This window comes from Oryza brachyantha, chromosome 3 (assembly GCF_000231095.2).
Source record: "Oryza brachyantha chromosome 3, ObraRS2, whole genome shotgun sequence".
In the NCBI taxonomy this organism is placed as follows: domain Eukaryota; kingdom Viridiplantae; phylum Streptophyta; class Magnoliopsida; order Poales; family Poaceae; genus Oryza; species Oryza brachyantha.
In genome coordinates this window covers 24,446,297-24,470,722 of record NC_023165.2, presented here as the reverse complement: position 1 = coordinate 24,470,722, position 24,426 = coordinate 24,446,297, and the positions used below count along the sequence as shown (strand labels likewise).

The window sequence follows — 24,426 nt, the reverse complement described above, 5'->3', positions numbered from 1 at the left end:
AAATCACGTAAAAGAAATCATCTAGACGAACAAAACCATCCCCATTATTTCACTTTTGCTTATGCTTATAAACCAAAATATGAATTTCCAACCTAATTGATCTTAGGGGGGTTTTTTCACCGAAGTTTATTTTCTAGTCTTAAATTTTAAAGCATTAATAATAATATATATATATGTATAAATTATAGTTTATTTATAAATATACACTAGCCAAATAATCACCCCCCAACAACTTGGAGTAACTAAACACCAAAACACAGCGGTTAGGCTCAGCTCCACGCAAGCCCTAGCTATAGAAATTACTAGGACATGATTATACTCATCTGTGCCTCCGTGTGTTACTCCAACTAACCCCTTTCTAACCCTACTTTGGGAGGCCGTTTTCTCGCTAACCGAGGAATGATGCATGCCCAGCCCAGCCTAGCCTTGGCTTGTCTATCCCTATCTGCATCTAGTACTAGTACGAGCTCACATGGGGAGGGCATGGGAATCTCGGTTTGTTTACACGGGGCCGCGTGGGACACAACCCTCTGCATGGTCCCCACGGGCTTGGGACTTGGGATTTGTGTGACCGTGCCCATTGACTACACCGCTCCATCACTGCCTGGCCTCCTACCACAAAACCGCCCCCCACACTCCTACTGTACTACTACTGTTGATGGAGAAAACTTTGCCTCTAACCAATTCTCCGGTTTCTGTGGCTAACCAATTCTCCGGTTTTCGGTTTCCGTGGTCAATATTTAACCATTCGTTTTATTTAAAAAATTTTTAGAAAATTATAAAAAAATTAGTCACACGTAAATTACTATTCATGATTTATCATCTAATAAAAACAAAAATATTAATCGTAAAAAAAATTAAATAAAACAAAGAGTCAAAAATTATAGGTAAAAAGTGAAAAATTGGTTTATTTTGGGACGGGGGAGTACTCTTCTTACTTGGGCCTGTTTAGTTGCCACAAAAATTTACTAAAAAATATCACATCCAATTTTTTTGACAGGGTATAGATAAAAAAACTACTAATTGCTCAGTTTACACGAAAATCGCGAGCCTATTTTTCTAAGTTTAATTTCTAAGTTTAATTAGGGCTTAATAAATTCATCTCGCGGTTTCTAGTCGAGTTCTGAAACTAGTCTTTTCTTTCGTGTAAAAAATACCTTACGACGTTCGGTCAGATATCCGATATAACACCTACAAATTTTCTTTTCGCGTATGGACCTTACTACTACTATTACTACGTATACGGTATACTACTAATCATCCAGCCCCAGCTGAACAGCTGGTGGCAATTTTGGCATCCTTGGGTGATTACTGAATTACTACTAATACTGATGCAGTAGCATTGCAGAGGAGGAATGATACAATGGTTTAGCTGAAAAATGGGAATTAGTGGTCAGTGGGTAGGGAGATCCCGGTCGTTGGTTGCCAATCTGACGGCCATGCAAGCATGAGAGAGACGAATGTAGCAGTTGTAGATGTATTGACATTGTGCATGTCTGGGCATCGCCTTTCCCATTAACACATATAACCTGGAGGGAGCCCTAGGATCCTCTAAAGCAGATCGTATATATATATAGACTGTGTATGTGTAGCATATATAGCACGGTTACCGTGGCTAGCAAAATTAGGCATAGACCGAGTGGGGGGGGGGGGGGGGTTAGGGAGACATCTTCCTAGGTAACACCATCACGCAAAACATCTCTCAATGTACCCTCGAGCCTCTCCACACATGCAATAGGGCATTCCTAACCCATGACACTAGATATGATTTCTATAAATTTCTTATCATCAAGAAACTAGTACTAGACACTACTTTTCCAATGCAAACACCACTATTTCACACTTAAATTTAATGTTACTTATCTCACATGATATATTGGATGTTGTGTAGAAAACATGTCTCATGCAAGACATGGTTTCATTCTCTTTCTTCATTTATTCACTTGATACATTATTTTTCATCCTAGGTGGCAACTTATTTAATGCTATGAACATCATCCTAGTCATTGGGTTGGGAATGTCCATATGGACTAGTTTATTACGTCATCGCCTACCTTGAGAACGCAATACAAAATTGCCCCTAACTAAACAAGCTAAGCTAGGAAGCCTGAGCAAAGTTAATAATATAGCCAACAATCTGGCTATAAGACTTTTTATAGTCTTCTTATAGCCCACTCATATAGTGGTTAGCTCTTTATCTTTAATGCAGGACCTACATGTCTCTCTTACATAATATCTTGGTTCTTGTGCCTGAGCTGGCTATAAGCTTATAACCAGCTTCTCCTCTCTTCTCTTCTCTCTCTTGCACATCAGTATTTAGCTGACTTATAGCCTGCTATTATACTTTGCTCTAACAATGGTGGCCGAAAGTGCCATTAACCGACAAGCTTCCAGCACTCGCAAGTTCCAGTGGTTTGACGACGGGCTCGCTCGATCTCTCCCTCTCTCGTCGTTAGGGGTGGGAAGAACTTAGAAGCTCATGGCTTGGGTCGGCTCAAACTTATAATCGTACTGAATCGAATCAAATTTATCTTTTAGCTCGTGAGTTTAACGGGCCAGCTCTTGAGCTACTTGTTTAGCTCATTGGTGCTTAATATTATTATGCTTTTATATATTTAGAACTTTAACTAGTGCTTAGTTCTATAGTTACATCTAAACTACTACTTCCGTTTTATAATATAAGATGTTTGATTTTTTTGGTTGCAACGTTTAACCATTCGTCTTATTTAAAAATTTAGTAAAAATATAAAATAATAAGTCATGCTTAAAATTCTTTTGATAATAAGGAAAGTCACAAGCAAAATAAATAATATTTTCATAATTTTTTGAATAAGACAAATGACAAAAAAGTCAAACATTTTACATTATGAAACGAATGGAGTATTATTAATAGTGAGTTATTTATTAGTTAGTATATATTCTTATGTTAAATATGATGGAATGAACAAATATAAATTATAGAGATAATTTACATAAAATATAGCTAGTTAAGACGCCTAACGAGCTTAATGAACTAGCAGCTCATGAGCCGAGCTGCTGGCTTGTTATCTGCCCCTACTCGTCGTTTTGGATTTAGCGTGGATCTGGGCTGCTGGGCCGGTGAATTTCCTGCCATCAAGCGGCCCACATAAACGAAGGCCCACTCAATCTGGTCCGCGGCCACACGAGGCAGAATTGACGCAGCGGTCGCGCCACGCCGCGCGCGCCAGCGGCAGCCACTCGCTCCCGCCCCGCCGCCCGCCACACACACGCTCGGCGGCTCAGCGCGCGGCTGCACCTCGCACGCCGCCACTCTCTCCGTCTCGCCGTGCCGTGCCGTGCCGTGCCTATGGAGACGGCCGCCTCGCTCTCGCGCGCCCCGCTCGCCGGCGCCGGCGCCGGCGCTGCACGCGTAGCGGTAGCGCCCGCGGCGGTGCCGGCTCTCGCATCCCGGGGATCCCTCTGCCGCCGCCGCCGCCGGTCGCTGACCGTCTCCGCGGCGGAAGGGGCTTCCCCTCCGGTCTCCCCGTCGCCCACCCCGGATGCTAGCTCCCCCGGCGTGTGGGACGCCCTCGGCGGCGTGTCCGTGCTCGCCGCGGGCACCGGTGACGCCGTCCCGCTCACGGAGCTCTGGGACCCAACCGAGGTAACCCGCCTCCATCGCTGCCCCTCGCAGGAATCTCTCCTCGGCGACGGCGAGTCGGCATCACCTAGGCACGCACCGACTCAAACACGACGAATTCTTGCTGCTCTTGCGTGTAGGGTGTGGCGGTGGTCGCGCTGCTCCGGCATTTCGGGTGCTTCTGCTGGTGAGGAGGATCGAACCGAGGGTTTCCATGTGTTTGCACCGTTTCTTGTGTTGCTCGTCCTGCTAATCAGCGTTTCTCGCCATGGTCAAATGGATCGCGAAGCTGGGAACTGGCCTCTGTTCTGAAGGACTCCATGGCGAAATTCGAGGAGGGCGGTGCCAAGCTGATCGCCATCGGCGTTGGCACTCCTGACAAAGCTCGCATTCTTGCCGATCGGGTAAGCATTTACGCTTTAGTATCAGTGTTGTTGCTAGCACCGTACTGAGCATGATCAGTAACAATATTCACTCCGTTCTCTGACTTTCTATGGGATTTTGTGCATTGCAGCTGCCGTTTCCTATTGATAACCTGTATGCCGATCCCGATCGCAAGGTGAAAGAAAGTCTAATGGACATTGGATTAATGACGAAGTATTTATTATTCACGTATTTACTGTGGATAAATAACTCGTCTTGCAGGCTTACGACGTGTTGGGGATGTACCATGGTGTAGGTCGGACATTATTCAGCCCAGCTAGTGTAAGCATCACAATTAATTCAGTAGTGCTAAACTTCTGACAACGCAATTCTGAACATGAATGTCACTAAACCTGTGATGTCCGTGAAGGCAAAGATATACTCGAGGCTTGACTACATCAAGAAGGCAACCAAGAACTACACGCTGGAAGGCACACCGGCAAATCTGACGGGTGTCTTGCAGCAGGTTGTTGGGACTCCGTTCTTTGCACATACTAGCACAAAACATAAGTTCAGAGTTTTTTGTTTTCTATGTCCTAATTGATCTTGTGTTTACTATCCCAATCCATTGATTTTCTTCAGGGTGGAATGCTTGTGTTCAGAGGGAAACAGCTGCTGTACTCATGGAAAGACGAAGGCACCGGCGATCATGCTCCTCTGGATGATGTCCTCAACGTTTGCTGCAAAGCTCCGGCTGCTTGACCACTTGAGGTTTTTTTAGCAGCCAGACGTGTATGTAATGCTCAGCATGTCAATCAGAGGGCATCTAGTTTTAACAGTTCTGGAATTGTTGGACTGCTCATGTACCTGAACTTAGTTCCATAGTGCCTCACATCGGATATTTGAACATTAATTAAGAGTATTAAATATACAGATAACAAAACTAATTATATAAATAAGGCTATTTTATTAGATAAAATTTTTAAGCCTAATTAAGAAACGATTAGCAAATATCTATTATAGCATCACATTCACTAATCATAGACTAATTAGGCTCAATAGATTTGTCTTACGAAATAGTCCGAGTATAAGGTGTGTTTCATTAATAATCTATATTTAATACTTCTGATTAGTATTGAAACATTCAATATGACAGGGACTTAAAAAAAATCAAAAGAAAACAAACGTGCCCTTAGCATCCGCTTGGATCAGATATCTAATGGGAGTGGCTTGAGGAAAGTTTTTATCCCCGCGGGGTGGATATCTACGTGGTGTTTTAACCTTCTGATAGACTTTGAGATCCGTCCTTGTACATGGACTTTTTTTCATCTCAAAGTACTCCGCATTTGCTAGCTTAAACAAGATGATATATTTACAAACAATAAATACAATGTTTATATATGTGTTTGTAGTGATCTAAAAATAAATTACGATAAAAAACCCTCAAATCAACTCTAAATTTAATATTTAATATTAAAAAAATTAAATTTTAACTTATAAGTCTAAACAGAATTGAAAAGATGAAGATGAAAACCTACATAGGCATGCAACAGCATGTCTAAATTCCTTTTCCAATGATGTAAGAGAAATGACACAAAAATATTACGCATTAAATCGAAACAAAATGATCCATGCATATTCATCTTGCAATTTAACGAAGGACCTTTAGAATTGGTATCCTGAATCATCTCTGGTGATCGTCGTTTGGTTTTCTAGAAAAAAAACAAACAAAATAACGTACGTGCAAACAATAAATAATTTATAAATAATATTTATATACTGGTTATTAGCGATCTAAAAATAAAATTTTAAAATTAAACTACGATATAAAATGATTTAAAATCAACTTTAAATTTAAGATTTAAAATTTAAAATTTGACTAATAAACCTAAGCAGGAACGAAAATGAAAATTCAAAATACGTGTACACAGCTCAGCTGTTGAACCCAACAGTTAAAAAGGGAAGGAACCGCGCAGGCTGTCGTTTGCTTCTGTGTGTGTGTAGAAACATGTGGTGACACCTCCCGCCAAACGGTAACGACTTCCGCCCCGGCGAAGCCGCCGCTCGCTCGCCTCCGTCTCCCGCGTCTAGGGTTCCGCCACGTCCACGACGCAGGAGCCATGGCCACGTCCACCTCGCTCCCGCGCGTCTCCCTCCCGCCGGTCGCTCGCCCGGCCGCCGCTCCCCGTCGCGGTGCCCCCCTCCCCGGTCGCCGCCAGGGGTACCTCCGTCTCCGCGGCTCACCAGCAGTAGTAGTACCTGCCGCGGCCGCGGGCTCCCCTTCCGTGCCCTCCCCGTATCCGGAGGCTGGGTCGGGCGTCGGCGATGCCCTCGGTGGCGTCGCCATCTACTCCGCGGCCACCGGCGAGCCCGTCCTCTTCAGCGACCTGTGGGACCAGAACGAGGTAGGGATGCACCTCGGTTTCCCCCCAATCAGCTCGATCTGCCTAAGCCTACTAGTCATTGCTACGAGATTCTGAACTAGCAAATATTGTCTTCATATTTGGATCAGAATTTTGCACACCTGGTTTTTTTCAAAATAAGAAGATGAGGTGAGTTGCTGCTTGGGCAAACCAGAGTCCTTTTGTAGATTGAAAAAATTGCGGAACATTGGAGGATTTTGTTTCACTATGAGAATTTTATGTGAGAAGAGCATATTAGAGAAATAAATTGGAAAAAAAATTCTGTTGTGCAGGGAATGGCCGTCGTTGCGCTGCTAAGGCATTTTGGGTGCCCTTGCTGGTGAGAGAGAGATACTGCTGGTTCCTTTTGTGGATATCTGTTTCCTGAAACTTATGACCTCGTTGATAACAATTTGTTTCTGATTTGTTTAATTTCTTCGCCTGTGGTAATGATGGACATTCTTTGTGCTTTTGAAGTTGGGAGTTGGCCTCTGTGTTGAGGGATACAAAAGAGAGATTTGATTCAGCTGGCGTCAAACTAATTGCTGTTGGTGTTGGCACTCCAGATAAAGCCCGTATTCTTGCTGAGCGTGTACGTAGTGTGATTCAACCTATATGCTAGTAGCTTATAACACATACATGATGAACTGTGTCTTCATTATGAAAAACCTGATTTTACTATTTCAAACTGGAATTTGACTGTTTAAACCCTGGTCTGATATAAGATGAAACATATATATTTGCCTGTCAATTGGCATGACAGCTACTGGCCAATCATGTTGATGGTCTAGTTTGTCCCTTTAATCTCACAGCTCGCTGGACAATGGAAAACAATTTTTTACATTGTTTCATGTGCCCATACCCTAATGACCTTTCTCCAAAATTTGCTCATTTCAGTTGCCATTTCCTTTGGAATACCTCTACGCAGATCCTGAGCGCAAGGTGCATATTCCTGTGCCCACCTATTTTATGAATGTGTTTTATACCTTGACAGGTCTTTCTTGCTTGTATGCTAAAGAGTAAACCCATATGCTAAGTGCCTCCTTGCCTTGGAATTGTCTAAACTGCACTAACAGAATTTGTAGCATAGAATGTATAGTTACTAACTTGGAGAAAATATTTTTCGATATTCTCTGTTGCGCCTGATTGGATGAAATCAGAACACATAAGATGCATCCTATAAAAAAGGGAACACATAAGATACAGTACTTATGTCAACTGACAACAGGAAACGTTTGGTGTCATCAACTTGGATTGACGAATGGAAGGTTCAAATAGCTGTAGAACTTGGTTTCTATCTTCTAAACCTCTCTTTACTTCCTTATTTTTTTCTGAAAATTGATGTCTTCAACTATAATAAGTGCAGTATGTAAATTTGTTGCACAAGCAAATATTTAATTAAAAAGGTGGTTTCCAGGTACTGAATTATGCATTTATTTTCTTCCTGTCCAAACATATATATTAGATATCCAAATTAGGCAGACTCATGGTCAGATTGGACATTATACACACGAAGATCAATTATGTGTACATCGGAAATTTTGTTGCTGACAATAATCATTTTATTTCTTTTGTTACTGAGTTTACAACTAATGTCAAACCTTTTCACCTGCAGGCCTATGATCTCTTGGGTTTGTATTTCGGTATCGGTCGCACTTTCTTCAACCCAGCCAGTGTAAGCATCATTAAATTTTTATGGGACTGTTATTAACTTGCATATTTGTTTTGTCGTGAAAAATGCTTGGACATTGTCTTAAACATATTTACTTGAAGGCAAAAGTGTTTTCACGGTTTGACTCCCTCAAGGAGGCGGTGAAAAACTATACAGTTGAAGCCACCCCAGATGACAGGGCAAGTGTTCTACAACAGGTTAGATCATATGCCCACACATTTGTGCTTCTTCACCATCATCTGAACTTATGTTTAGGATTTTACGAAGAATCTTGATCTGTTACACTACTTGTGTGTACTAGGGTGGAATGTTTGTGTTCAAAGGGAAAGAATTAATATATGCAAGGAAAGATGAGGGCACTGGTGATCACGCACCTCTGGATGATGTCCTCAACATCTGTTGTAAAGTTCCTGTGGCATGATATTGTATAATCAATGTCCCATGAGAATTTCCACATCCTGGTAGGACGGACTTTCCTTTTGCACCATAATATACAATAGCTTGAGTTTTCTTTTGCAAAATAGAAATTCCATCTTCATGCTAACTTATGGTGGCCTGTTTACAGAAAAGGAATTTAAAGGAAAATAAGAATATACTCCCTTTGTTATGCAATGCTTAGTGTTTTCATCATCAATTATCATTTACCATCAGCATGTTCTTTTCTCTGTTTGCAAGCTGCACGTGGTATTCTATGCTTTCCCTTGTGCAGGTTCGGTTCATGTCCCAAAGTTGTATGCAGAAAAAGCATCACTTGATTTTGGAAGGGCAACTTCTTCAAGGATAGTATCTCCTTGTCTGTACGTGTGATGTACCGTGCTGTTGATAATATGTAATACTCCTATACTATCAGTTGTAAACTTGACATATGTTAGGAAAACTTAAGGGCTTTCTCATTCCTGCTAGCATCACAGCCATCTACCTGTGTTGCAACTTGTGACTTGCATGCTTGAATGGACTTGGCTTCTATTGGTTGGCAGACCACGGAGGGCTCGTGACTCTTTTCAGTTTTATATTTACATGTGTTAAATGGCCATATCTTTTGATTAATAAATCTGTTTTGAAATTTGTTTGATGTGTATCGGGACTGTAAAATTAAATCATCAAATCACGATCCATATCAAATAAGAGTAACGTGTGTCCCATGTATCATTATAATTGCAATCCACACAGCCATTTCTATCGATATTTTGTTCACCCATGCGATTTTCCATTACGATCAATATTGATTATGTTATGTTTCAGTGTAGTGGAATATTTTTTATGCAATAATACTATACGGCATAGAGTTGGTTGGTATCGTGTTTATCTTTCTTGCCCCTAACTTCCAAAATGTTTTCGAAGAAAAATATAGGTTGAACAATATGATACAAAACCTTTAGGTTTGTATTTACTATATATTGCTTTAATTTACTTTCCCCTCGGCAACGTGTGAATTGCCAGATGATAAATTATATTTTTCTTGATGAGTGCATCAGATATCAAAATTCCAAAGTACACGATCTGGTATACGTCATATTTAAACACAAGGGAGAAGCTAAAAGGTGGTTTGGTGCAACAACTGCGTTGGAGATCAAATGGTCAAATCCCTAGGCTATGACCCTTCCATCCAAATGCAAGTTTGGTGTTTTCAGGTCCTAGGAAACTGCCATGAACATGCAGCTCATGTGAATAACATTGGGATCTTTATAACCAGCAAAACACAACTCACCAAAACAACTCTTGTTGGCTTCATAAACCAAAACCAGTTACTCTTGCAGCTCATGCACGGCTGTGTTTTATTTGACTTCTGTGATAGCTATTTAGTTGTATAGCCGATGGGATTAACTACTACAAAGTTAACAATCTACTTTAGAAATGTGAGATGAACTTTTATTTATAAACTTTTTGAAAAAATATATTGTTTAACAGTTTGGGAAGCGTGCACACAAAAACTAAAAAAAGTTAGAAAAACTTATATAAATATAGAACAAACTTACCATCGGTCTAACATTTATATTGTGTTTGAAACTTTTAATCTTTACGCATCAATATAAGAACAGTTCAGAATAATCCAAAATTCGAATATATTAATGGTTGCATTTAGTAATCATAAATAGTGCGATTTTGCAAAAACTTATATGAATGTGTTAGAATACTGCTAGAAATATATTTTCAGCTCACTGCTTGAAATATATTTTCAGCTCTAAAATAGTAATTCACTCGTTTATATACTTGAGTAATAAAGGAAAAACTGCAAAAAAAAAACACCTTGAGTTTTAGATTGCCCCATAAAATTATCTATTTCATATTCCCCATCCCGAGTCTGGGTTTTAGATTAAAACGAAAAAGAAGAATCACAAAAATAGATGATCAATTAGCAGTTGGTAAGAAGTCAACTTATTAGAATCTTAAAAAAATAGGTAAAAATAGGTTTAACTTCTGGTTTCTGGTTTATTTTTTGGATTCAACGACTGTATATTCATAAAAGTTAAATGTTGTTTGACATGTCTTATGACTTACGTAGATTCTATGAGAAACTGTAATTACTAGAAAATCCCCAAACAATATGTTAGTTTCTTTGTTAGATTCAAAATAGGGAAATATGAGTTTAGTGTAACATTTGTCACGAAATGAGACATGTCAACCAAGAGACGTGTTAAGTCATCGAAATACAACCAGACATGCCAAAAAAAGGCAATCAACGGCAAGTGGAGGTGGATCTTAAACCAAGGTGAACTAGATGGGGGTATATTGCTGGAGGATGGACTCCTTTAGTGTGAGATTGTGGGACCCCTTCGAGTTTCGCCCAGGCGCATAGGAGAAGTTGTTCGTTGGGATGTGATAAAATCTAAGTGTATGAAGAGATCACTAGCGCCGAGTAAGTATAGAGGTTTAGATCGCGCAGTGGGTGACACTCTACTTCTATGATGTTCTTATGGTTTTAAGGGAATACAACGGCTGAGTGTCTTAGACACAACTGAGTTTAGCACAAAACCAATTTGGAGGATTTAACCACCCTAGTTGTGTATGGTCGTCTTTTTACAGTCTTTAGGTAACATTGTGCTCCCAAGAGGATATGGATATAGAAGTCTAATTAATACTCCTGTCTTAAGGAAACTATTAATAGGCATGCCTAGTTCCTGCGACGGGGCGACGACCACGTCGGCTGGGCATTACCCTGGTTAATGGCAATCGTCAATCCTCGGGTGTTGAGAGTGATGATGAGGATAGGACCGATGCGACATAGCAGGGTTGTATCCCCGTTTTCCCACACTTGCCCACGATATGTCATTGTCCTTTTCTGTCTTAATTAATACTACCGCGTAGGTCAGAGTATGTTAGCATGTCATACATGTCTAGCGCCAAGCACACGCAATAAGTAAGGGTTCCTTTGCTTCAAAACATTCCCTTGACTGGCCCTACATATACCGGCGCCGGCGCCCTTTTACCACACTAGCAAGATTCGGGCTTGGGTTGCCTAGCCGCATGTCTACCTTGCCTCTTGAGTGGACGGGTCAGGGTGGCCTAACCCCTCTTCGTCTGTCTAACATTGTCTAACTGAACTTCCCATAATATCATTCAATAACCTTCAACTTTCTGATAAACCCTTAAAACATTGGGAGCCATACAATTAGGGGAACCTAATTCTTCTGCGACCAGCGTGCATGCAAAATCGTTTTATTAGAGAGCAATCCCAAGGGTAGGTGATATATGAGGTGTTCTTTAATAGTTTTCATATGAATTAATATCCAACTAATTTATATAAAAAAAAACACCTCCAAATCCTCCACGGCTGATCCTAAAGTCCAAGCAACAAAATAAACAAATATCATCGAGTACACAAAAATGGACGGACACACGACTTCCATGAGTTCCGTTCCATCCCCATCGCCCATCGCACGCGAGAGGAGCTGAGCCGTTGAGGGCGACGTAGACGGCGTCGTGCGGAGCGGCATGTCCGCGTCCGGCGCTCTCGTCCACGCCGCTGACGCCACCCCCCTATTAATCCACCGCGAAACCGCAAAATTTAGACCACCCAAAATATCCTTTCCTCTCCCCCCATCCCTCCCTCCCTCCCAATTCCCACCCGAAAATCTCCCCGCCGCCGCCGGCGACGGAACACCGGAGGAGGAGGAGATGCTGCTGGTGAGCCAGGCCGCCAACGGCTCCGTCTCCGCGCGGCGGCTGCCCTCCAAGCCGCCGGGCAGCCACGGCGGCTGCCCCAACCCGTACCCGCTCTTCGCCGCCCCTCGCCTCCTCCCGCACTGCCGCCGCCGCCGCCGCCTCGCGCTCTCCGGCGCCGACGCGCGGCGGGGCCCCCTCGCCGCCGCCGGGGAGGGCCCCTCCGGCTCCCCCGCCGCCGCCGAGGACCCCGTCCTCGTCGGCGTGACCGACGAGGGCGTGCCCCTCGAGGGCGTCATCCAGTTTGACAAGCCCGGGGACGCCGCCGGTGAATCCAAGCTCGTTTCCTACGCGTACGTACTAGGAGTCCCGAGCCATTTCCCGTGCTCGCTGAATTGGTTCGGTTTGCTGAGCGGTGTGCTTGCGTTTACAGGAAGTTGGGGCTTCTTGCCGGCGGCGATGTGCTCTGCCTCCTCGTCTTCTCTGCGATAGGAAGGTTCAGCCATGGGCTGCCTGCTCTTGACGCAGAAACGTTCAAGACGGCCGATCCCTTCATTGCTGGTGAGGAAATCTGTCAGGTTAATTTTTTTTGACGTGGCCTATCATCATCTTTTGGAGGAAGGATTGCTTACAGAATCGGGCATTGTGCAGGGTGGTTGCTTAGTGCCTACCTCCTTGGTGGATTTGGGGACGATGCGAAAGGTCGCAATGGTGTGGGCAAAGCTGTTATTGTTGCGGCCAAATCCTGGGCTGTTGGGATACCGGTAAATATCAGTTCTGTTTCAAAATTTAAGATGAGATTGGGATTGGAATGTGGATGTGCATGTGCATGTATCTTCATCTAGTTTGTGGCGTTATTTTACCATCATAGGTCAACACTTCAAATGAATTCTATTATTTTGGGAACTTTTATCTTTGAGTGTCTTAACTAATAGCTTAAACTGATGGGTACCAATTCTTTCGTTACACTGAAGCTGTATGTCCTTCACTTGACAGCCGGCTGATGCTACCTTGTAGTCTTGGACCAATACCCAAACATTTACATTCTGTTATCTATGTGTTGCATCGCATTCCCTCCATTTTGATAATTTTTGTTGTTTCGGACAATGACATAGGCCGCGTTCAGGAGGGGTAGAGATAAGTTAATTATTAATTATTAAAAAAATAAAATAGATTAATATGATTTTTTAAAACAACTTTCCTATATAATTTTTTTGCAAAAAATACACTATTTAGCAGTTCGGTAAGCGTGCGCGCTGAAAACGAGGGTACTTATCACCCCCGGCGAACGCAGCCATAGTCTTCCAAGTCTATTTTTGACTGATTTTCTATTAAAATATATACAAAAAATAAGTAAATGTTTATTTTTATTAAAGCACTATTTATGACTTATCTATACATGTTTTCCCAGTGTTTTCAAACTAAATATTTTAAAAGTTATTAATATTAAAATTTTTAAAAAGTTTGATCACACCCTTGTCCAAAATGACAAGAACTATGGAACTAGAGGTAGCAGGGTTTACTTTACTGTGGAGAGCTCCGAAACAGCCGCCCGGTGGAGCGCGATTATTGCAGGTTTTCCGTTGTTTCCGGTGGTTCCGCTTGCTGCAATAATTGCGGTAACCGCGGGGAGAAACCAGAAACCACCAGTTTCATCTACCCTGAGAGGGACTATCTACATACTCTCGTGCAAACTATATGACGCCTGCTTTTACATACTATAATACAGACAATGTCCTTGTGTGTAACCCATGTGAATAACATTGGGATCTTCTTAACGAGCAAAATAGTTCACCAAAACAAATTCTTGTTGGCTTCAGAACGAAACCAGCAGTGCCTCTATGTGCAGTTACTTGTCAGCACAAGACCAAGTTACTGACAATCTGTAAAAGTTATATTTTGTTTGAATGCTTTAGCCAATAATTCAAATGAGATGGGTAGAGTACACAAAATGGATGGACATGTGACTTTCACCCCCCCCCCCTGGCAGTCATGTTTTAAAAGATATAATCTCTTGATGTATTACATCTTCATAAATGATAGATCCTATTTTATCTGGTTGGACACTGTTCTGTAGTATAGGGCTTCTTTAGCAAATGGGTTATGAGAGGTGGGATTGGAAAGTGGAAAGAACGAATGACTTGGATGAAATGAGGTGGGAAGAATAGATGGCTAGGATGCAATGTTACCTCTACATGGGTGGGAAATGATTTATCTATCCCATTTGCCAAACATGCCCAGTGTTTGCACTTTTCAACATCTGGACCTGTTTTTGTTCTGAACTCTACATGTGATTGGTTCCTGAAGTTTATTGACAGAGTATCTAGTTAATGTTGATGTATTTTATGGTGTTTTGTATCTGATGTTAATTCTGATTTCTGTCTCTCTCTCCTCTTAGTTGGGACTTGCCATTCGAGCACTGTCATCTGGTCATATTCCACCAACTCCTTTTATCCTGGTAGCCATGGGAAGTACTGGGGTCTTGTTGACTGGATGGCGAGCTCTGGTTTCTCTACTGTTTTCCACTGGACAGAGCCAGCAGGATGATGTCTATAGGCGGGGAAGCCCTTTTGAGCTTTTTGAGGTTAGAAATTAATTTGAATTTATTGGCACGATGTTTGGATACCTGCAACTAGTTTGCGCGAAAAAGTATGTTCTAGGCTATACTTTGCTGTCCTATAAATGGTTCCACTTAGAGCAATTAGTAAAAGAGTGTGCAATCATATATAACCATTTTAAGTTTTGTGGTCTGATGATGCAATGCTACTCACATGATTAGAAACTACATTTTATTGATTAATGTACTCTATAGAGTGTTATCCAACGACCACTGAACAATACTATCAATCCTCACACATCAGTGTAACTGCAAAATGGTGAAATCAAATAATTAGTTGCACCCCCATGTTTATGAATATTATCTTGGGAATAAGTTGGCTACTTCCCTGTATTTTTGACAAAAAATTCACAGTAACCAATCTGCAACATCATGTCCCAAACTAATTATGACTAGAGGAGCTCACTGAGGTAGGAAGAGTTCATAAGTTAATAAAATGGAGAAGAGCTGAATTATTTGCCTTTATAGAGGGGAAAAAATGAAGGATATTATGTGGTATGCTCTATGCTTCTTGTAGTTTCTGTCAAAAACCATTTTAAAATCACATTCTTACTGATAATTGTTTTTACTTTCAAGAAATTGCTGATTTAATAACTTCAATGTAGTTGCAAGAAGTGCTAATTAACTTCTATTGTTTTGACAGTTGCTCACATCACTTGTGCGGAGGTGGTGATATTTCAAATGTCAAGGCGACAAGTGCCGTCCACCGCTAGGTTTTACTATCGTATCTTGTAAGTACAATTTTGGAGGTGAAGATGAGAAGGCTAGATCATAGTTGGAAACACATCCGTAATCGCATACCGTGACAAGATCGTGCGAGGCTGTGTTACATATGTTAATCTTAAAGATGTGCTACTAAATCAACCACTGACAATCTCTTCAATGTGTAGCTTGGCCCAATTATTCTGATTACTACTGGTAACACTGTTCCTGGCTACGTTTCATTTTTTTTTTTGAAGAAAAATAGGAAAATCACCTGACAGCTACTGAATTCGATTCCCGGTATTTAACCCACCACACTCCTTTTTCTACACTGTACCAGATTACATACTTGTTTTTATCTCCGGTCCACTGGTCACTGGACACTATCTAGATCAATCCTCGACCACTCTTTTTTCTTTATAAATTCACAAATAACTAAATATACTTATATCACTGAAGTATGATCTACACGAAATATAACTATACAATATATGTTCATTAAAATAGTATCGGTTAATATTGATAGGTACTCTCTCCGTCCTAAAACAAACCAATTTTTCACCTTTTACTTATAATGTTTGATTTTTTATCTTTTAAAAAAATATAATTAACATTTTTGTTTTAAATCATGAATAGTAATTAACATGTGACTAATTTTTTTCTCTTAAAATTTTTTCAAATAAGACAGACGGTCAAATGCTGGACACGGAAACCGAAGAGTTGTTTTATCGTGGGATGGGGTGAGTATTTAGAAACATAAAGTGTACTGAACGTACTCATATCCTGATGAGATTCTTCAGTGAACAAATGCGATGCCCTTCATGCTGCCTTCGCCACCGGTGTGCTTAGCCTCTCTTCTGCCGACTGCACCCCCCACCCCCCGCGCTAGCTTCGTGCGTCGGTGCCTGCCTTCCCCCGCGCTTTGTCTCCGTCTCTCTGTGCTGTGCTTCTCATCTGCTGTCTGCCTGGCGCTTCGCGTCTGCCCTCCTTGTTGCTAGCGTCGAGGGTATCGTCTACTACCAGATGCTACTGATGTTACCAGGTAGCAATGATATTAGTATAGTTCGGTATCAATTGACCACTCACCTTATGCTAAACACGTTAAGCCTGTTACTTCACCAAGAGCCACTGACTCAGTCGTGTTATCCTAGTGAGCGGTGTTGGCGGTGTTTTGCGTCGGCGAGGTATTGCGTGACAGTGGAGAGAGAGGTAATCAGCTAATCAGCGAGGTTGACCGCACGGATGCGCACGGAACCGATGTGGCTTCTCCCGGCACGTGGCGGGAGGAACACGGTGTGCGGACATGGTTTGTTTCGTGTACAAAATTGTAAAGCATTATTTTAGTTTTGTAATAGTTAATTCAACAGTTCATAATCAGATAATCTAGAAAAAAATTAAAAAATCTTATGTGAAAAAAGACTACTCTACAAACCTCAAAACAGTCCATGTTGCCTTATCGTTTTACTAATGTCTTATATGCATAAGCAACAATTTAATTTTTTAAAAATAATTTTAGAGTTGATTTTATTTTTCTGTAGTTTATTTGCTTTTAGATAGCTAAGAAATTTTTATCATGAATTGTTTTTAATAGCTAATAAACCGCTTCACTTTGTTTATTGTAAGTGAAAGGATGGGGTTATATTTTGTGTTGGAACCTGGAGCAGGGATGCAGGGAATTTTTATTTTTAAAAAGAAAACTCTTTTGCTTTTAATTTTTGAAACTGAATTCTTTCAAAACATATTTTCAAATCTAAACCTTTCTTATCATATTATGGTATGACTAAATAACAATGCAACGGCATAAACAATTACGTTATTACGTGACAGTATTTTCTAATAGCTGTCAAATAACACTAGCATGTGAGTCTGGTAAGCGTATGGGTGGTAATGGGTCCAATCATTTTCCTATAAAATTTAAGGGCCGAATTTAAAACGGGTTAAAAATAAAATTATATAGAGTTTTGAGCTAAAATTTTTAAGAGTTAAATAAAGTTATGGAAGAATCAAATGGCCTTGGCCCATTACCACTCTTAAGTAAGCGTGACTAAAAGATTCAGATCTAGAAATATATATAAGTTTTAAGAGAGTTTAGTTTTAAAATTTAAAAAAAAAATCGAAGACATGAGCCAACTTCAGAGCTTCAGTTTAATAAACGTGGCAAGTAGTCAGTGAGAGCCTTTCAAATGTAGGGCCCACACGACAGTTGCCCAAAGGGTAGCAAACGAGCTGGCGCCGCCAAGTGTGCAGTTCAGCTCGCCAGTTGGATAAGCTGAGGCCCTCACCTTGGTCTCAACTCAACTCCGTCGTCGTCTTCCGCCGCTACTCGCCTCCTCTCCGGCCTTCGCAGTCTTCACGACTCCTCCACGCGCCTTCTCGACGTTCTAGAACTCTCCCTTCCTTCCATTCCCGAAGCTTTTTAAGCTTTCCCCACCTCACCAGCTCCTCGGATCTCCAAGAACAGTAGCGTTGGAAGCTAGAACAAGCACGTGTACAACCAGTCTAGCTCAGATCGTCGCCGGCCAATGGCGTCGTCCTCTTCTCCTGCCGCCTCTCTCTTCTGCAGCAGCAGTGCTGCAACTAGCAGGAGCACGAGAAGCTTCCGTCTCTTCTCCAAGAACCAGTGCAGGCCTCCTCTTAGGCCGCCTCTCGGGAGAGGAAGTGGTCTCCTCCTGGTCAGGTGCTCGTTGCAACAGCAGGAGGAGAAGGCCGACGAGGCCTCCTCCACACCCGTCGCTCCGGGCAAGCAGAAGGCGGCGCCGACGGAGTTGCACCTCGCCGGCCGGGAAGACGAAGGCGACGGCGGCGGGGAGAAGAGCAAGGAGGAGCAGCAGGAGGTGGACTGGAAGACGGACGAGGAGTTCAAGAGGTTCATGGGCAACCCGTCCATCGAGGCCGCCATCAAGCTGGAGAAGAAGCGCGCCGACCGGAAGCTCCGCGAGCTCGACCGCGAGCCCGACGCCAACCCGCTCGCCGGCCTGCTCCGCGGCCTCGCCAGGGACCAGCTCGCCCGCGAGAAGGAGAGGCTCGAGCTCGCCGAGAAGACCTTCAGGGCGCTTGACCTCAACAAGGTAAATCAATGGCGTCAATGTCATCTCAGTTCACCAATTGGATGTGCAAGTTTGTGCCGCCAATTTTCTTAGATCATTAATTAGACGAGAAGTAAAAAAGATTTAATTTTTTGGTTGATCGGTGATCGGTGCGCGTGCAGCTCAAGAGCTGCTTCGGGTACGACACGTTCTTCGCCGTGGATGTTCGGCGATTCGGCGATGGCGGCATCTTCATCGGGAACCTGAGGAAGCCCGTGGAGGAGGTGAGGCCGAAGCTGGAGAAGAAGATCGCCGAGGCGGCCGGCACAGACGTCACCCTCTGGTTCATGGAGGAGAAGAGCGACGACATCACAAAGCAGGTACCAATTCACCACCATTTGTCATCGATTGTGTTTGATCACTGATTTTTCTACGGCTTTGATCTATAGATCGTTGAAAGTGATCATCTTGGTGTTCCTGTGATTGGATTCAGGTCTGCATGGTGCAGCCAAAAGCAGAGATCGACCTGCAGCTGGAGATCACTAAGCTGAGCACACCATGGGGATATCTGAGCGCCGTCGCGCTGGCCGTGACGACGTTTGGGACGATCGCCATCGTGAGCGGCTTCTTCCTCAAGCCCGGCGCGACGCTCGACGACTACGTCTCCGACGTGCTCCCTCTGTTCGGCGGCTTCATCTCCATCCTCGGCGTATCCGAGGTACGTGTTTGATGTTTCCTATGATCGATCTGCCACTGAACTCTGCTCCTTCCTGCGCCGGCCAGCCACGCTGATCTCGATGGTTTCTTGGACCGTCCAATCCATGGCAGATCGCGACGAGGTTGACGGCGGCGAGGCACGGCGTGAAGCTGAGCCCGTCGTTCCTGGTGCCGTCCAACTGGACTGGGTGCCTCGGCGTGATGAACAACTACGAGTCGCTGCTGCCGAACAGGAAGGCCCTGTTCGACATCCCGGTGGCACGCACGGCCAGCGCGTACCTCACGTCGCTGGCTCTCGCCGTCTCCGCGTTCATCTCCGACGGCAGCTTCAACGGCGGCGAGAACGCCCTGTAAGTTCCGATGGCTCTTCCAATCCAGGCCATGGCTCCGGCGACCCTGGGCAATGCCATCTGACTGCTCTCTGCTTTTGCACTGCAGGTTCATCCGGCCGGAGTTCTTCTACAACAACCCTCTGCTGTCGTTCGTGCAGCTGGTGATCGGGCCGTACGCCGACGAGCTCGGGAACGTGCTGCCGAACGCGGTGGAAGGTGTCGGCGTGCCGGTGGACCCGCTGGCGTTCGCTGGGCTGCTCGGCATCGTGGTGACGTCGCTGAACCTTCTGCCGTGCGGGAGGCTGGAGGGCGGCCGGATCGCGCAGGCGCTGTTCGGGCGGGGCACGGCGGCGGTGCTGTCGTTCGCGACGTCGGTGCTGCTCGGCGTCGGCGCCATCAGCGGCAGCGTGCTGTGCCTGGCGTGGGGGCTCTTCGCGACGTTCGTCCGCGGCGGGGAGGAGATCCCGGCGCAGGACGAGATCACGCCGCTGGGCGACGACCGCTACGCGTGGGGGTTCGTGCTCGCCGTCGTCTGCCTGCTCACGCTCTTCCCCAACGGCGGCGGCACCTACTCCAGCGACTTCCTCGGCACGCCCTTCTTCCGCGGCGGCATCTAGGCTTCAACCCGTGTGTATAAGAGGGCGATTAACGTCGTATTTGTAAAAAAAATAATTTATAGTTTTTTATATACGTATTTTTAGCACTCTAAAAGTTAAGGCTATAAAATAAACTTCGGTTAGAAAATCTTAAAATCAACTCTAAATTTAAGGTTCAAAATTTAAATATTGATTTATATAAGCATATGCAGAAGCGAAAAGATTGGGATGTGTATATAAATAACTTCATAAACTATACATCTAGCGTACTAACCGGAAGCGGTTTTTAAGCACACGGGTGAATGTTCACCCATTACTTGCAAGTCATCTAAATAGTAATAAAAAATATAAATTTTCTTTGAGAAGATAGATTAATATGAGTTATATTACTCCACAAATATGCAAGCTCAAATTCAACCTCTACATGTCGTAACAAAAATAATTATCAATAATTATCAATATGCATATATTTATTTTCAGTTTAATTTGTTTTATCTACGACTTATAAGAGTTAAATTTAAATACATATTTGTAAAGTGATATAACTCATATTAAGCCATCTTTTCATATTTTTTGATCCACGTGCTAAAAACTGTTTTGGTGTTTCCCCTTCTAACCTAACCTCTGTGTATTTTGGTGAGATCTTGTGGTATTCTCTCCTTACGGGAGCTCTCCCCCAATCTGCCAATGAACAATATTGGGCCTAGTTTCGGCCCACAAAATGGACTCTGACAAGGAAAAGGTTCATCTAGACTCCTAACTTAGGCCGAGTCCGATTCTTATCCCCTAATAATAAAACCGTGTATGAAGTCAACTTACCTCCCACAGCAGTTTTTGTTCTACGTGACGCTTACAGTACATGGTAATATATATGATGGTTTTAACTTACGCCGCTCGTATGCGATAGTATGATGATTGTCTAGTCAACACAGATAATTTAAAAAACTAGCACTATCTCTGTCCTAAATTAAGCATTTTTAGGATTTGAAATTTGTACCATCATATAAGCATTTTTTACTGATTCTCATGATTTAAATTATTCTAATGATTTCACGGTCAATCATATGCTTAGAAAGGAAATATAATCAATTCAAAAGTCAAAAGTTGACCACTGAACTAACTAAAAGAAAATATTTTGACATTCTCTGGTATATGCTAAGCAACCGAGAAATGTTTCTATTTTGAAATGGATAGAGCAAGGCCCATTTGTCAGATAGAAAAAGATTAAAAAAAAAGGACCATATGTCCCCCTCTCCTCTCTTTCCCTACCTAACTCTCCTGGGCAACTCAAACAACAATCCTATGGAGTCTTCTTTTGAACCACACCACAATGGGGATAGAGAAAACAACATGGAGGAGAGGGAGGTGGCTCGTCGTCCTCCTACAGTCACCACTACCATAGCCTATCGGAGCATTCGAACGACAAGTCGACCACTAAATTCAGCCAGGAAGGGAGCGATGACACATGGGGACAAAAGTACAAGTCGAGGGAGGTAGGGGAGCCTTGGCCCATCCTCGTGCACCTAGACTTCATGAAGGACTTTGTTGATGGTCTAGACCCGAGGTGTACAACCTCAATAGGCGTCTTCTTGAGATTTCACACATGTTGCATTTAGAGTTTACCCCTTGAGACTACCTTGAGGATGCGCGCTTGCCTCACCAAAATTCACCTCTAGGATCATTCCCATCGGGGGTTGAGGAGAGGTTGTGAGAAGGAGGATACCAGGGGCAACGGGACCATGGAGGATGTTAGTGTCATCATTGCTTAGGTTGTTCAGTCAATACCACGTTGCTCAACTTGGTTGTAGTTGGTGGTGCAGAAAGTAGCTAGCTAGGTCACAACTAGAGTGTTAGAGTTTGGCGACACAAGGAGATCCCGTGCTTGGTGACGAGACAACTTTGGCAATAGTGTCATCCTGGATCTGGTCAGCCTCCATGAGTCCATATGTACTATTGACATCGCACCATCCTTAAGCTGCGGGAGATACTCCTTGCCTAAGCCTCACGAGCACAAGTGATAGTAGCTACAAGAACAGTAGGCGAGGGAGGAGGTCGATGTCACCGGCAAACTTTACACCATTGGGTGGTGCCTAGGAGATAGAGAGTGAAAGAGAGGAGATAGGGAACATATGGGTTCTACTTTTTCCCTAACTAATAGGTTGGTCCTATTTTAAAATTTTAATCTTGCTGGACAACCATCATGCTGCCCTTCACTTACACAGTAGTGCCATGGACAAAGAAGCCATTGTCCAAACCCCCAAGAGAGGAAAGTTGACCCAGCATGGGTTGTTGAGTAATATTTTGTACTTAATTTTTTTTCTAATAGTGGAACTCAGCCTATACTGAAGGAGTCAAATAGACTTTAGGCAAGACCAGAAGGACCTATAATATGGAACAAAGAGAATAGTAATGAAATGAACATATTGACTCAATTCGACTTAATTCAACTTTCAGGACGGGTACAAAATTAGGCTTGTTTGGCCCAAAATATTGGCTCTCTATGCAGCGATCCGATAGAAGAGTCCAAGTAGTGGCTAACCTGAGACGTTGGATTTGGCAGTTGGCAATTTCGCATGCGGTTTTACTATAAATCACTCTCGTGATTTTCTTATAATCACACAAATATAACTATAGTGTAATTACATTTAGCTAGCAGGTAATTCTAATGGAATTAGCATGTACGAATAGCCAGTACAGTGTAACTGCTATAAAGCTATATGTATAATTTTTAATTTCTACAAGAGACTTAAATGTTAGTTATACAATAGTTATATAATACATGCTACTACTTCCGTTTTATATTGTAAGATTTTCTGATCTTGTCTAAATTTATTTATTGATGAATATATATAATTTATATATGTGTCTAGATTCATTAGCATTCATATAAATCTAGGCAAAGGGAGTAGCTAAATTATTGTTACACTGTAATTATATTATAGTTATAGTGATACATAGTCACTACCTTTGGCATGCCCTGGATTCCACGGTTTCTTTTGGTTGTGGAGAGTTGGATTTTCATCGGTAGCTGCCTGCCTGCTTCTGCTAGCTTGTACGGTGTACTGGTACTGGGTGTCCTGGATGTACACTTTTCAACTTGCAAGTGCTTGCTTTCGTTCGTGATCCTCTCTGCTAAAGAAATCTGTTTGGGCATGCAGGCATACTCCTCTTTCTCAAAGTACTTACTAGCTCGCCAGTAATAATGTCGAGCAGATCTAGCTGCTGTTGCCTGCACACCACATTGATCTCTTCGTTAACTTTACTTCATCCACCACTTTGGCCTCGTTAAATTTTCATGTTTGTACGGCCACTAACCAGTACTGCTGTTAACCTGGTTTCTTATCCATTAATTAATTAATTTTCCTCCGTAGGAATCGATCTCCCAGACCCTCAAGTTATCGTAAGTTTTCGTGCCTAGCTAGCAGCAAATCATTATGAAGTCCAAACCGAAATACAAAATTCAGAACCTGACTTAATCTTTGCATAGTACTCGTACTTTCTCATCTGCGAAATCGTGTTTATATAACACACGTACCCACCCATTGATATATATCTTGATTCTTGAGAATAACAAGGTTATTATAGATATCTTGCTGTCAACATACTACGTAAATACATGTAAACGTATCAAATCTAACACTTTAATTCGAAAGGACGTGTTTCCCGTAGAAAATCTAACTAGCTAAGAGCAGCTCCATTCGCATAGCACCAAGTCAACGTTATGTTTCTCATCGGCTTTTGCACACACACTTTCTAAGCTATTAAACGGTGTTTTCTTTTAAACAAATATATGCACATAAAATTTGACCATCGTATTTGTATCGTAGATTTTCAATTTTGCAGATATGAATTTTATCTTTTATATCATAAAATAATTATCATAAAAATTAGATAAGTTTTCATCTTCTATCTGTTTGGACAAATGCAGCCTAACGTACTTACCTGCACGAATCAAAATAAAAACCTGGCCTTAATTTGTGCAGTGCTCGCCAAAGCCGACCGGATGATTATGATTGTCTACCGGGATTAGCTAATCTAATCGAGCTCCATCTTCGTCCAGGCATGGGCGAGAGGTCGTCTCCATGATGGGCGGGCGGCATTCGTGCATGCTTTCCAACTCGCTCGCTCTCGACGACGCACCACTTGATTAGCGAGCGCACACCGCGCTTTCGATCGAATCGATCTCACCCCGCGGGGCGGGGGAGAGGCAACCATATGATCATTACGCGTGCCTTGCCGTATCATACAATTCACCGTATATATGCCGCCCTGCAATTGATCGAGCATGTTTAGTTAA

At 42.8% G+C, this 24,426-nt stretch overlaps 4 protein-coding genes across 4 annotated transcripts; all 4 read left to right on the top strand.

The window, feature by feature from the left end:
• Nucleotides 1-3,282: 3,282 nt before the first annotated feature.
• Nucleotides 3,283-4,901, top strand: LOC102703380 (prostamide/prostaglandin F synthase-like). Its single transcript, XM_006650474.3, has 7 exons — nt 3,283-3,625; nt 3,742-3,788; nt 3,891-4,005; nt 4,116-4,160; nt 4,247-4,306; nt 4,395-4,490; nt 4,607-4,901. The coding sequence occupies exons 1-7, from the start codon at nt 3,329-3,331 to the stop codon at nt 4,724-4,726; spliced, it is 780 nt and encodes a 259-aa protein (XP_006650537.3). The 5' UTR covers nt 3,283-3,328; the 3' UTR covers nt 4,727-4,901.
• A 1,069-nt stretch (nt 4,902-5,970) lies between these two features.
• On the top strand, nt 5,971-9,023 carry LOC102703106 (thioredoxin-like protein AAED1, chloroplastic). The gene is made up of 8 exons (XM_006650473.3): nt 5,971-6,369; nt 6,660-6,706; nt 6,844-6,958; nt 7,264-7,308; nt 7,982-8,041; nt 8,140-8,235; nt 8,340-8,499; nt 8,748-9,023. The coding sequence occupies exons 1-7, from the start codon at nt 6,085-6,087 to the stop codon at nt 8,457-8,459; spliced, it is 768 nt and encodes a 255-aa protein (XP_006650536.1). The 5' UTR covers nt 5,971-6,084; the 3' UTR covers nt 8,460-8,499; nt 8,748-9,023.
• Nucleotides 9,024-12,054: 3,031 nt separating this feature from the next.
• Nucleotides 12,055-15,720, top strand: LOC102699675. Its single transcript, XM_015834564.2, has 5 exons — nt 12,055-12,492; nt 12,573-12,700; nt 12,791-12,903; nt 14,538-14,723; nt 15,400-15,720. Exons 1-5 carry the CDS (start codon nt 12,155-12,157, stop codon nt 15,427-15,429), a joined length of 795 nt encoding a protein of 264 aa, XP_015690050.2. The 5' UTR covers nt 12,055-12,154; the 3' UTR covers nt 15,430-15,720.
• Nucleotides 15,721-17,743: 2,023 nt separating this feature from the next.
• Nucleotides 17,744-20,244, top strand: LOC102702830 (probable zinc metalloprotease EGY3, chloroplastic). The gene is made up of 5 exons (XM_006650472.3): nt 17,744-18,526; nt 18,667-18,864; nt 18,978-19,202; nt 19,313-19,551; nt 19,640-20,244. Exons 1-5 carry the CDS (start codon nt 17,981-17,983, stop codon nt 20,148-20,150), a joined length of 1,719 nt encoding a protein of 572 aa, XP_006650535.1. The 5' UTR covers nt 17,744-17,980; the 3' UTR covers nt 20,151-20,244.
• Nucleotides 20,245-24,426: the final 4,182 nt, after the last annotated feature.